The sequence below is a fragment of the Theropithecus gelada genome, chromosome 5 (assembly GCF_003255815.1).
Source record: "Theropithecus gelada isolate Dixy chromosome 5, Tgel_1.0, whole genome shotgun sequence".
Classification (NCBI taxonomy): Eukaryota; Metazoa; Chordata; class Mammalia; order Primates; family Cercopithecidae; genus Theropithecus; species Theropithecus gelada.
This window is the reverse complement of record NC_037672.1, coordinates 111,192,864-111,206,260: the sequence shown is the minus strand read 5'-3', so window position 1 is coordinate 111,206,260 and position 13,397 is coordinate 111,192,864. Positions and strand designations below refer to the sequence as shown.

The following is a 13,397-nucleotide window of genomic DNA, read 5'->3' as shown; positions in this document are numbered from 1 at the left end:
CTTCACAGAGTTGGCCCTCCCAAAGCCATCTCCCTCTTGTGGCATCTCACATCTGATTATCAAGTTAAGACCCCAGCACTAGACAACTCTGATGGACAACATTTGTTCTAGAGTGCTCCACTAGTTTGAGACATTGGATTTGCCTCATGGTTGTTTCTCATGCTTCCTGATCTTTCTTCCTTCTCCTTTTCTTTACAGATTTGATAAAAATCTTACAGGTTTTCCATATAAATATCTTATACCCTATAAGCCATCTCAGCATCTGCTTCCACAGAATCTGAACAATGACAAGAACTTAATGTTTAAAAAGTTTGTGACTGGCTTGGGCAATATAGCAAGATACTGTCTCAATTTTAAAAAAAGAAAAAATAAATAATAATGTGAAAAAGGACTAGTAGAAGGGAAATCCTCAAGCCACAAATTACTAGACTTCTTTATAATAGACTTGTTTCATATTCTGTAGTTTATTAATTTGGAAATTGTATTTTCATATTAAAACAAAGCATACCCAAGAAGAAAGGTTCAGTCACTTTAGGTAACTTTTCTTTAGCTGGTCTTCAAATGAATCACTGTGAGAGGATTTTCTTCCCTTTATTCCTTTCTTCTTTTCCTTTTTTCTCATTCTTTCTTAAATAGTTTAGATTTGGTTATCTTTGTCTTAAAAAACTAGTAAGTCTGACACCTACTATGAAGTTTATCTGATAAAGTAAGTTGTATGCTGAGTGTTTCCAAATTAGATTTCCTAGTGTAATGGAGGGCTAGTATTTGTTTGTTTGTTCTTTAATTTGCGGTTTACATTTAGAAGTTTTGCTTAAAATGATTTTATGTTCTGAAATCAGAGTCGTCAAAACTCAGTTCAGTTTTTTTAAAAATTTGCTTTTTCTCTACCCATGGTTAAGGGATATGACTTACTATTTCTGTGGGTTTCTTTTACATGTTATTATTGATTTTTAAAATCAGGACAGAAAAGTAGAGACTGGAGAATATATGGCTGGAATATATGATGGACATCTAGGGAAGAATGAAGAAAGAAAATAAAATGGCTGGGGAGAGGCAAGTATTTAAAAAACAACCAATGTGTTAGTAGAGAAGAGGGTAAGAGGCTAAAATTTGACATATATGTATTAGTAAACCTAAGCTACTTTTGACTTTGCACACTGTTTATTTACGTTGTGCTCACAGAGTTAATTATATCTGTTAGAACAAGACTTTGAAAGTCTAATGTGTTCTTTAGCATTAACAACCTTTCATATTTCCTTATTTTTTTTTAATCTTTCCATTCATCCATCTTAAGTTTTGCAGCTCTTAACAATGTTGTTGCACTAGAACCACAGAGCAGCATTATGTGAGTGGAATGTGTTCCAGGGATAAAATAAAAACAAGGCACAATGTTATTTTTATTACATAAAGTATTACATAAAAACAAGCTAAATTGCTGCTATTAGAAATCAGAATAGTGGTTATTCTGGTGTGGGGGTAGGGGCAGGGAGCAGGAGAGGCTTCCGGGTGCTGGTTATGGCACCCACATCTGTTTCTTGATCTGCGTGCTGATCACATGTGTGTTCATTTTATGAAAGATCATTGTGCAGTATACTCATGACATCTGCAATTTTCTGTCTTTGTATTTTATACTTAAATATTCAAAAAATTGGGTGAAGGAAACGCCCGTGGGCTGGATTTACTTTGCTTCACTTAGACCTTTAAGAATTACAGAACCACAGCTAGTTAGATTTAAATTCTAGTCTTCTACAACACTGTAGGGTATAGAGTAACTATAGTTAATAATTTATTATATATTTTCAAATAGGTACAAGAGAGGATTTTGTATGGTCCCAGCATAAACAGATGACAAATGTTTGAGGTGATGGATATGCAAATTACACTAATGTGATCATTATACATTGTATGCATGTATCAAAATATCACTTGATACCCCAATTATTATAATATGTGTCAACTAAAATTTAAAAACTGAAAAAAATAAAAGGATCACAGAACCAACTATAAAATCACGGAAACGGAAAAGATCTTAGTTTAGTCCACTGATGTCACGAAGAGAATAGATGCCTAAAAGGCTTTGAAGTCTTGCAAGGATCCTAGGGAATGATGATTTAATGTCTTACAGCTGAGGAAAGTGATGTCAGTAAGGTTGGGTCCATTACCCAATGTCCCACCAGAGCCTACTAAAGAGCTCCCAGATCCACCTTTCTCTACTGCTCAGCTTATTTCTAGTGTGTGGCTTAGCATGTCTCTTAATAGCAGCTTCTTCATAGGACTATTCTTATTAAAAAGGGAGCTTGAGTTAACCTAGCTTATGAGGATTTCTAATGACAACTCTTACGAAAAGGGTATTTTTTGTTAACCTGCAGGCAGCCTGATTTTCAGCTGACCAGAAGTATCAAATTATAAAATATCAAATTATAAAATATTCTAGTTATTTGAGATGTTACCATAGATAGCTTGAAAAATCTTTATTTTCATGACATTTATTTTATCACATAGCTGTTATTGCATAGCTGTTTTAAAAGACAGTTTCACTTGATCTCTGAAGCTTTATCAAGATGCTGCTAGATACTATCCTATGCATATTTTCCACTTAACACTAGTATGATATCCCCTTTAGATTTATATGTATTCTGCTGCCATGAAAAGCAACTTTTTTCCTCTGTATACATGGGATTATTTTTACTTGACTTATTATCTCCTTAATTCAATGCCTGTCATTGAGAGCATATCATATATATCACATATATGAGATTTCTGATAACCTAATAACCTAATAAATAATAAATAATCCAATTTTTGTCAATCCAGTAATCACTGAATTTTCTAGAATCTACTCAATTCTTATCCAAGGGCCAGTACTGACATGGGCCTTCTTATTCAGATGGTATTGCATCACTTGATTCTTAGAGCAGGCTCTAGATGATTGACAGATTATCCTCATGTCTGACGGAAGTAAGACAAGCAAGTTCCTTCAAGAAGGAAGTAAGCCAAAGTATCAGATATAGTCTCCATTCTGTTACTTTCACTTTCCTGTTGATACCCTTTCTTCCTGTTTATTCTGAATGCATTTAATAAATATTTATGAGTATTGCTATGGGCCATGCACTGTCTTAGGAGCTAGTATAAAATGGTGAAACAAAAAAAAAATCAACATAGATCCTGCTGTCTTGGGCTTTATTTTGTTAGAGACAGAGTATTAAAAAATATCTTTCAGCTAAATAGAAATCACAAATGGGTCAAGTACAATATAGAGGTGGAATTTGTGCTATGTATGTGAGCCAATGATAGGGAGTTTGGCCACATTAGGAATGGCTTCCTTGAAGAAAAGATACTTACTTTAGGATGTAAAGAATGAATAGATAGATATAAATCAGACAGAGGAGCAATTAGTATTCCAGCAGCCAGGATAGCATGCACAAAGGTTCTGAAGGCAACCTAATAGTGTAGGGGAGTGAGGCTGAATTTTAGCTCTTCCCCTTTAGGGTTTTTTCTGGCGAGGCCTAAGAATTAAATTGACATACAGATTAACAGGAGAAAAGCACAGGAATTTATTTATTTAATATAAGTTTTACACAGCAGTGGGAACCCTCATGAAGAAGTGAAGACCTAAAGAAACAATTGTAATGAATCAGTTATAGACTGAATTGAACAAAGAATAGTAAGTTGTGAAAAAGCAACAAAATTATATGAAGAGGCTTAAGAGACAAGAGCCATTTTAGCAAGGTCTGTACAGAATTTTCTTTGGCTCAAATTTCCATCCTTGATGATAAGAATGTTGGTTTCCTTCTGGTATAGGGAGAGGACCTTTCAGAGTTCCTGCTTTTAAGAAACAGAAAGGAGGTCAGAATGATCTTCTACTTGCTGTTTTTCAAGTACCTTTAATTCATAATAGTCATTATGCCAGAATGGTATATTTTTAACTTCTTCAATGGCACATTTGAGGAACTCAAAGAAGTCCAGCATGACCAAGTCAAAGAGTGCATAGAGTTGTGTGGAGCAAAGTAAATAAAGAGACTTGTGGATTAGGAACAGTGGAGGAGTCAGTGGACTGGTATTCCTGATGATTTGAACAAAAAGTCACTCTGGGAGACACTGAATAATCTAGAAAATGGGCATTTTTATAATCAGCGACTGTGATTTTTAACTCCCTGATTCTGGAGGAGGATGGCCAAGTTTCAAGGAATGATTACAAGAGTGGTGACTGAAATAGAGTGGAAATGAAGACCACTGGAGACAGGGAGGTCAAGAAACTGAGAGGCTCAGTGTTAGAACAGTTATCCTTGTGTCTGTTGAAATAGCTCAGAATGTTGGCAGATTTTTCAGTGAACTAGAAGACTGGATAGATGCCAAGTCTTTAATACATAGAGTAGGTTGAATGGTAGTGGGGAAAGGTTGAATGGTAGTGGGGAAAGAGAACCACTTAGTGCGCTTAGTAAACATTTCATAAGATTTGAATGGTTTGTATGATAGAGATAAAGTTTCTTGATTTTCGATGTTATATTTTCCCAATTGTTCATTATATTTTGGGCATTATACAGATATATCAAAATCTGAACTAAAGGAGTTTCCTTATCTGGCTTGCATATTCCAAGATGATAGGAATTGTGTCATAATCACTTGTATAGAAGCTATACAGATCTTGGCCTACCCAAAGACAAGGCCTACCTTGGCCTACCACTGGTAGCTCTGAATGAATAAAGCATAGTGATAAATTACAAATGAAGGAAATATGTAGCTCTTTTAGATGGAAGGTGTTATCGTTTTTAATTTTATGCACATGTGCAAATTTTGTAAACTTTACATAGAATTTTACCTCTCTGACTACAATTACCTTTGCATCTACATTAATTAGATAGTAGTCACATGTTTTTTTATATTCTTTCAGAGATGAACTTTTTAATCAGAATAATTACTTTCCCTGATTCCATGGGAACTTTACCATTTATACCAACTTTTTGTGGAACCAATGAGTTAGATCCTTTTGACAGAAATTGCAGAAGGGCATTCTCTGATATGATGGGGATACATCTTGACTGGAATGGATCTTCCCCTGTCTGCACCTCCATTCATGTTTGTAAACTTTTATCATTCTCCATTTGTTTATCTGGCTGGTGAGCAATCTCTCTGTACCAATACTTGCCTAAGGGATTTAACCAGCTTATGAAAGTGTATAAGTTATGATTTTAAAGATGAAAGCAATATGTTATACATATATGCCTAGGAAAAGACTGGCAATACACTCATCAAAATGGAAATAGTGGTATATCTAGGTAGTGGAGTAGTTTTACATCATATTTATTTCTTTAAGCTGAAATATACATGTTTTTCAGTGAGAATCTGTCACGTTTTACAATGAGATTTTTAAAACCAATGTTAAGGTGAAAGGAAAGGGTAAAACAAAGGTAGGGGAAAAGTCAGGAATTAGGCTATATGAAAAGAAAAATAGTTTATTTTTCTATTGTGTAGAAGATAGGTGAGTTGTCAAAGATGGAATATGCATGCATGGATGTTAGCAGTATGTTTAATTCTACTGCAAGAATCTAATGCATGATGCTCTCCTCAGAGGCTTCTGGTCACAGTCCCTTGTTTCCAGGTCACTTGGCAGAATTCCTAGAGTCTCAAGTTTTAAGGAGCAAATAGTAGAAATTCCTCCTGAGTGCCTCTGTTGCTTATTCTCTTGGGGGAAGTAGTCATTGATTTCTGTTAACTGTGATACAAAAAACCCACTAAGCACATAGGGCTTCCCTTGCCACCCCCTTTCCATCTGTTAGGAAGCCTTCTTTAAGCTCTGAGAATATCTGTGGATTAACACAAGTCAGAAATTGTTTTCAGTATCACTCTGCAGACAGACATTTAGCAGGTGGGCAGTAGGTCTGTTAATTTCACATGGGAGAGGAAATTAACTGTCCAGCCTGGACAGGTTTTTGTCTGCCAGCTTTAAAGTTGGTCACATAGAGGAATCGTCCTCTTTCAGAATGTAGAAGGAACCACAGCCAATTTAAGTGGCATTTAATATGCTTCCTTGTAAACTATGGGCTTCAAGCCAGGCAGAGTTGCAGTAAGCTCTTGCTTTAGACCTGACCCACTTGTAATGCCATGGAAATGCCAAATACGTGTTCTAAATGATGCAGTACTTACCTGAGACAGAGCATTCTAGGTAAAAGGTAAATGTTCCTTCCCAATGAATGATGAAAGATGACATCTAGAATGATGATTAATTAAGAATACCACTCTGTTCAGTGTGGGGAATTTTATTCTGCATTTCAGATGTATCATAATTTCAATATCAGAATCAATAAGATGATACACTCCTGAAGTGTAGGTTATCTAGACAAATTTTAGGTGATTGTAAAAAAAATATGCAAGCATATTTAACAACTGCTTTAGTATAACCTACCTAGATTTTTCTTCCTAGCTCTGCTTCCAAAGGGAATTGGACATGGAACTGTGAAAGCAGAGGTATGTGATGTAAAGGCAATGGTATTCAGTAAATTCAAACACTAGATGATTATATATTTGTTACATATTTATAATATATGGCTATTTTATTAAAATACTGTAATCAGAGTTCTAACCATCTAGCTTTAGTGGGATGCAAGTGGGAACTACTTTATTCCTCTTCCCACAGAATATATTTATTTCAGCCGTTTAAGAAGTCTTGGTTAGATCTCAGAGCTTTGCCGTGTCTTTTAGTCACAAGAACAGACTCATTTCAGGATTTTAAAAGTCCTGATCAGAGTAATCATTTAAAACTTCTTCCCTCAGGTTGGGCCTGTTTGAGGCTTGACAGCCTCTTTGGACCGGGGGGTGTGTGGTACTGACACACTGACACTCTTTGTCACCTGACTTCCTCTCCCACTCACTGGCTGCCCTCAGGGCCCTTTAGAGAAGGGTTGTAAGGAACTGGGCAAGTCTGAGTCACTGGTGCAGTTCCAACCTGCACTGCTACCCTCTGTTAGATGTATGATTGCTGACTGTCTCTTTGGATAATTCCTTTTAGGGACCCCTGGGTATAGTTCCTCTGATGATAGTCATGCCACCCCTGGCTAGATGTTTTTAGCTGTCTTTGCAGCTCCTGGGTTTCTGGCATTACACCCCTCTTTTGGGATTACATTGCCTTTCCAGGTGGTCCTTTTGGGCATTGTCCCTTGTGAGATCATTCCCCCTGTGGGCCTGTATCCTGTCCATGGGAAAGGTGCATCTTTTTCTTGCCATTGATGGAAGCATAGCCTGATCACAACAGGGTACTCCGGGCTTTGCAATTCCAGGACAGCTAGCCAGCCACAATTTCCTGCCTTTAAAGTCAGATTTAAAATAGGTAGTAGTTATTTTTCTCTAACTCCAGGAGATGCATTTTTTCAAATATTTCTCTCAGAGACACTCATTCCCTTCCAATTTGGTACCCTTGAGTAAGCTCTTTTGTGGTGTGAAGTAGGAGGTAGTACAGAATGTTCTGACCACTCTATCCAGAGTAGTCCTCTCTGGGGGTCTCGTTACTTTCTCTTGTAGAGCTGAAAGCAAGCAGTGGGCTTATGATGACAGAATGGCTTCAAATGAACCCGTGGCAAGTTCTGATTTGGCACTTGTATCTGATAATTATTTTGTTTTTAGCCTTCAAGGTTTCAACTAAAACAGAAGATTTCATTTGTTTTATATTTTCTAATTAATATGTCATAGTTTTACATATTTTTGAGGTACATGGGATACACAATTTCTTTTTAAATATCCTGACTCAGTAGTATTTTTTTTTTCCATTTAGGTGGCTGCATTAAACCTCATTTATGTGTGTGTTTGTGTGTGTGTATGTATAGGAAATAAAAGCATTCACAACTGTGGTAAACAAGGAATAAATAATTAAATTAATTTTATTTATTTTAAAATTATTAATTTATTTAATTTAATTAATAGAATTAAAATATATAGATGCAAGACTTTAAGTGTCTTATACTTTTTAACTTGGGGATTGTAGTTCAATAAATGATAACTTCATTTTCTTTCTTCAATTCAAAGGATATTCTTATAATTGCTAGTTTAATTATTAGTTTGCAAGTACTTAGACCATAATATGTTACTTCATCTTCCAAAACAGCTATCAGTTCCCTTATGTTTGCTTAATAAAATATTAATTACAAATATGTTAAGTAGCATGTCTGATATAAGGACTTTTTCCTTTACAAATAAATACATAGTATCTCAAACTTAGAGTGTCTTAATAGGATAGAGAGGAATAAATATAGTTTTACACACGTGTAAGATTTGCTTTTTTGCCATTCCTGGCAGAGTCTGTACTGGAAGTCAATTTCTTTACCTTGACTTTCAACTTAGTGATCATTTTACTATGGTGGGTCACTCATGACTAATGTAATGTAAGATATGTATGGGATTTTAATGACTAGTTTTAGCAGTATAAATGAGTTTTTATTCACTTAAAGAAGAAAGTTAATATTATAAATTATCTCAGGTATTTTAATATGCAAGTCTTTTTATGTTTACAGTTTAAACAATACATTCTCATCTACTTTTTTTCATAAGCATAACAAGAAGCGTGCATCCAGGCTTAGCAGCACCTCACATGTATGCAATCTGGGAGGTTCTTCCTAAAGAAGAGAAAATATTACAAATAAAAAATTAAACTCAAAAGTGAATATATATTTAGGATGAAATAGTCATAAGAAATTATAAATTTTAAAAAGCAGAGAAATACTACAAAGCATAACAAATTCCAGAAAAATAGCAAAAACATTTTTCCTCCTCATTTGTTCACACACTTGCAGGGTGATCTGTAGTTCAAATTCATATGCTGATACCACCTCTGGGGTGTCACATCGTTATCTCATGGCAGACTGAGAGGTGGGTGTATTTCCAAAACATCCTACATTGGGATGGCTAGCAGTAACATAACTCAACATAGAAGTGACTGCAAACCAAGTAAATATGTTTTATTAAACCTAAACTAAATGTATGTTCAGTGCAGCTCAACTTCCCTTTTGTTAGATCTCAAAAATGTTTGTGCTTGCTCCAGTGTCACCCAACACAAAGAAAAGTGTGATGGAGGGAAAAGAAGAGTGGAAAGAAATAGTGATCGTAGCTGATTAATGTTAAGATATCATGTTTTGCAACTTTTATGAAAACATATGAGCCTGTAAACATTGATGAGGTCCTTTCAGGAGTCTGTGCATATGAAGGGCCCAGAAGCCTAAGCTACTTTAGCTTCACAGTTACCTCTTAGGAGAACTCAGTCACAGAAAAATGAATAATGGCATGTTCCACATGCTTTAAAGGAACCATAAAACATCAGTGTTCTTTTACATTTCATTCCCTTTATTCTTCTAAATTGTTATCCAAAGTTATTCTTTTCTCTCTATTTTCAACGTGTTAGTATTAAACTACCTAAGGAAAATTTTCCTGTGGAAAACCATATAAATATTTGTATAGTTTTCAGTTTTTGAATAAATTTGTGTACTTAATTCTTAGGAAAAAATGCTTAAGAATAGCAAAATATGTTTATCATACCACAATAAGAAAAACAAAAGCAAAATCCCTGAAGTAAGTGTTCTCTTGTGTTACTATACAACTGCCTGTAAAAATCATTGGGGCCACTGGAAAAAGATGGTTAAGGGTGGATTCTGTTTATCTTTAGTGTGCCTTGTTTCCATTCTGTGTCCTTCTAATCTCTAGATAGCCGAAACTTGAAGGATTTTAATACAAAGTGTCTCAAATGACTTAGCTCTGTTGTGCTTAAAAGTCAAAATGGAATTGTGCTGCAAATTTCTCACAAGCAAAATTACATCTAAGGAAGAGTACTATTTGATTGTACACTGAGGGTAGAGTTAATGTATTATACAAAAATTATCTCATTAGTCCTCTATAATAGTATAATTAGAATAATTTATGTGAATTAAATTATTGATATACAATGAAAATAAAGATATAGACAAATTTAAACCTCTTTAATTCTTAATATGCACCAACTAATATCCTTATAACTTGTGATTTATATAAGGGCTTATTATTTACAATATTAACAATCGGTTGAGACATCATAGTTTTATTATTTATTTATTTATTATTGTTTTATTTTGAGACAGAGTCTTCTTGCTCTGTCACCCAGGCTGGAGTGCAGTGGCACAATCTCGGCTCACTGCAACTTTCGTCTCCCAAGTTCAAGCGATTCTCCTGCCTCAGCCTCCAGAGTAGCTGGGATTACAGGTGCACACCACCATGCCCAGCTAATTTTTGTATTTTTTTTTAGTACAGATGGGGATCACCATGTTGGCCAGGCTGGTCACTGACTCCTGACTTTGTGATCTGCCTTTCTGGGCCTCCCAAAGTGCTGGGATTACAGGCATGAGCCACCACGCCCAGCCATAATAGTTTTAAATGGTACTTTTGACAGATGGTCATCTGTTCTGTGTGAACTCGGTCTGATACCTTGTTTCCTAATGCCATCTGGAAGTTCTGATTTCCTCCTTTGGAAAGGCCTTGACTCTGACCTACTGAATATTGCTTGGATCCTCTTTCTCCTAAAGGGACATGTCCTAGCTATCTGGCCATTCTGCATACCACTCTCCTCTTCTTATGCTTCCTGATTCACTCCTCCTGCCTAAATCCTCTGGTGACCTTCATAAGACAACTTTTATATCTTGGAACATGCAATGAGTGGTGTAGCCATGTTAACAGAATGACAGACACACAAGCAGACAGACAGAGGCACTCTCATGAGAGGAAGACAGCAACACCATCACAGAAGGTATGATAACTGAGGGAGATCGCTAATGTCAGGTAGAGCTACGAGGGTTATAATCAGGGTTTCCTGCGCATCTCCTTCCTTGATCTTCCAAAGGAAATCTACAGTCCACCAATAGTCTCCATTCAACACTATACCTCCTCCAATGTACCCTGTTCTGCACAATTATGCTCCCACTTCCCCCCGGCCAAGGGATAAAAGCTCAATTCAAATTCCCCTTAGCCCATCACCTAGAAGTAGTATAAGGCTTACTAAGAGGCTCTCTTGAAACTTCTATTAGATCTTAGCAGAGTATGCCCATCTCCTTCTTAATAACTATGTAGATAGTTTATATTATCAGACATTAAATAAACATTTATATGAAAATATTTTATATAAGTTAGGATTCACTATAGTTTATAATTTTAAAAGGACTACAATAAGTTGTATCTTCACTTAAATTGCAACTCTATTAATCAGAAGAGATATGTTTCAGATATGCAAAATGGATGAATAAAAGAGTATAGTAAGTTTGTATATAAAACTGGACAATTTTATTTATTTACAAATTTTACACTCAGACAAATAATAGTTTTTTTCTATGTTATTTTTTTTAGATGTTTAGCATATACTGTAAAACTGAATAATTTTGAGTTTTTGTCCATATTTTACTGTATTGAATTTGTCTCTTTCTGACCATAGATACCAGTGGTTCTCCCACTATTTCTGTTATCAGTGGCCTCGAGGGCATCACCATATGATTTTATGAAAAACAGTTATTTTTGTAATATATTAGGATACATGTAAAATAAATAATTTTTGATGGAGTTAATGTAATTTTTAATATATCTTTTAGGAATTTAGTTCTTTTAAAGTTGGACACATTTTTAGGCAATAATAATGATAATAATGTTGATAATACAATTTTTTGAAGACCTCTTTTGTTCCAGATACAGTGCCTGGTGCTAGGTATTTTATGCCCGTGTTATGTAAGGAACTTTGGAAAGGTCGAGTAACTTGGACACCTAGCTAGTAGTCAGTGGTAGAACCAGGATAGCAATTCTTGTCCACTCCACTCTGAAGCCAGAGGTCTTTCCATTTCTCTGGCTTGTCTCTTACAATGTGTCTAGTGTTCTACAAAATTAGGGACCTTCGTTATGGGTTTTTATTCCTCTGCAGTCAGTTGAAAATTCCATTTTCCTCCATAGGTGAAACTGCAGAAAGAAGGTAAAATGAAGTAGAGGCTTGGTTCTTTTTTCACGTATTTTTTTTTTTTTTTTTCAAATGATGGGGTGGAGCTTCTCCACAAGGCAGCCATGGTTTCCAGTCCATATAGAATCAAGGTTGGACTCATAATTGATAATCTACATTTATATGAGCTTCCTGCACAGAATAGACTTTCAAAAGGTTTCACTTCTAAGTTACGATACAGAGACTTTCATTCTAAATTAAGATGTAGGAGTTTTCAGCATCTGTATCTAATTCTACTTCACCATGAAAAGAACATCATCTTATATAGTTGTAGGATCTTACTGATTCTTCCAGGGCATTGTGGGCAGCAGAAGGACTGGTCCCTAATGTCAAAAAGATTCTAGGTCAAATAGTTAAAAATTCAAATTTATGACACAATGGCATAGCATAGTTTTGTAATATTTAATTATGAATTTTTAAAACTTTTTGTTAAATGGATATGACAGCTTTAAATTTATATACATCCTGTTCAGGTTTTGTAGTGAAATGGCTCTTTCCTTAGCTCCTTCTACTTTACAGTCTGTTTTTAAATGTGACCTACTTAAATGGATAGATTCTGTATTCTTTCTAGAGGAATGCCTCATTTAGTGAGACACAATTTCTCTAACAAGAAAAATGCATTCAGAATGTAATTCCAAAGCCTGCAGGAAAAAGGCCTCTGAGTAGCTACATTATAGCGCTCCAGAATCCATGCACTAAAAAGTGCATCTTTCTTTTAAGAGAGGATCTCTAGGTTCTCACTTCCAGGTTATTTATTTATCATATTTATTTATGTATATTTATAAATATTTATTATTTATTTATTTATTTATTATATTTTTATGCTTTTCTTTTCTCTGGTTCTCCATTCACAGCAGTTGTGAAAAAAGAAGGGGCATTCGTCCTTCATTCATTTATTCAGTCAACAAACATTTATTGAATGCCTATTGTGTGTACTTGAAACTGTTTTATGTACTGGAGACATTGACAACACTAACAGCTGACAGCAAAAACTCATGAAGAGATTAAAAAAAAAACAAAAACACGTAATAAGCAGATGCAACGGTATAAAACTTCAAATAGTTTAGGTACATTTAGTTTTATCTTCCCCCATTCTGATAATGAGTAGCCAGCCAGATTTCTTCCAGAGGGGCAAATACAATGTCTCTTACTTGAGACTGTAGTTTCTTGTAAATGAAACAAATGTGAAAAATTTCAAAATCAAGTTGGGCTGGTTGTCATAAGGAAGCCAGGGAGGCAGGATTAACTTGCCCTCAAAAACAGATCTGAGGCATTGACCTCAAACTGGAGCATAAGGCCAGGAAATGTCAGGACTAAGGAGATAAGAATAGGGAACACAGCAGCTCAGCAGCTTAACCTGACAAGCCGAAAGGCCAGTAGGGTAAAAATTAGTGATAGAGCTGGATTTTAAACA

The 13,397-nt window shown here is 35.3% G+C and overlaps 1 protein-coding gene across 30 annotated transcripts in view; it reads left to right on the top strand.

The window, feature by feature from the left end:
* Positions 1–13,397, top strand: part of CAMK2D (calcium/calmodulin dependent protein kinase II delta) — a 305,686-nt gene that overhangs the window by 83,532 nt on the left and 208,757 nt on the right. Inside the window, exon 3 of one of the 30 annotated variants that reach the window (XM_025384883.1) lies at positions 2,888–2,988. The exons of 28 other annotated variants lie outside the window; for them this stretch is intronic. In XM_025384883.1, coding sequence (XP_025240668.1) covers positions 2,946–2,988 — 43 coding nt within the window. In that variant the 5' untranslated portion in view covers positions 2,888–2,945. Of the gene's footprint in view, positions 1–960; positions 1,054–2,887; positions 2,989–13,397 lie in introns of all 30 variants that reach the window. One more of the 30 variants, XM_025384884.1, reaches the window with a different exon arrangement.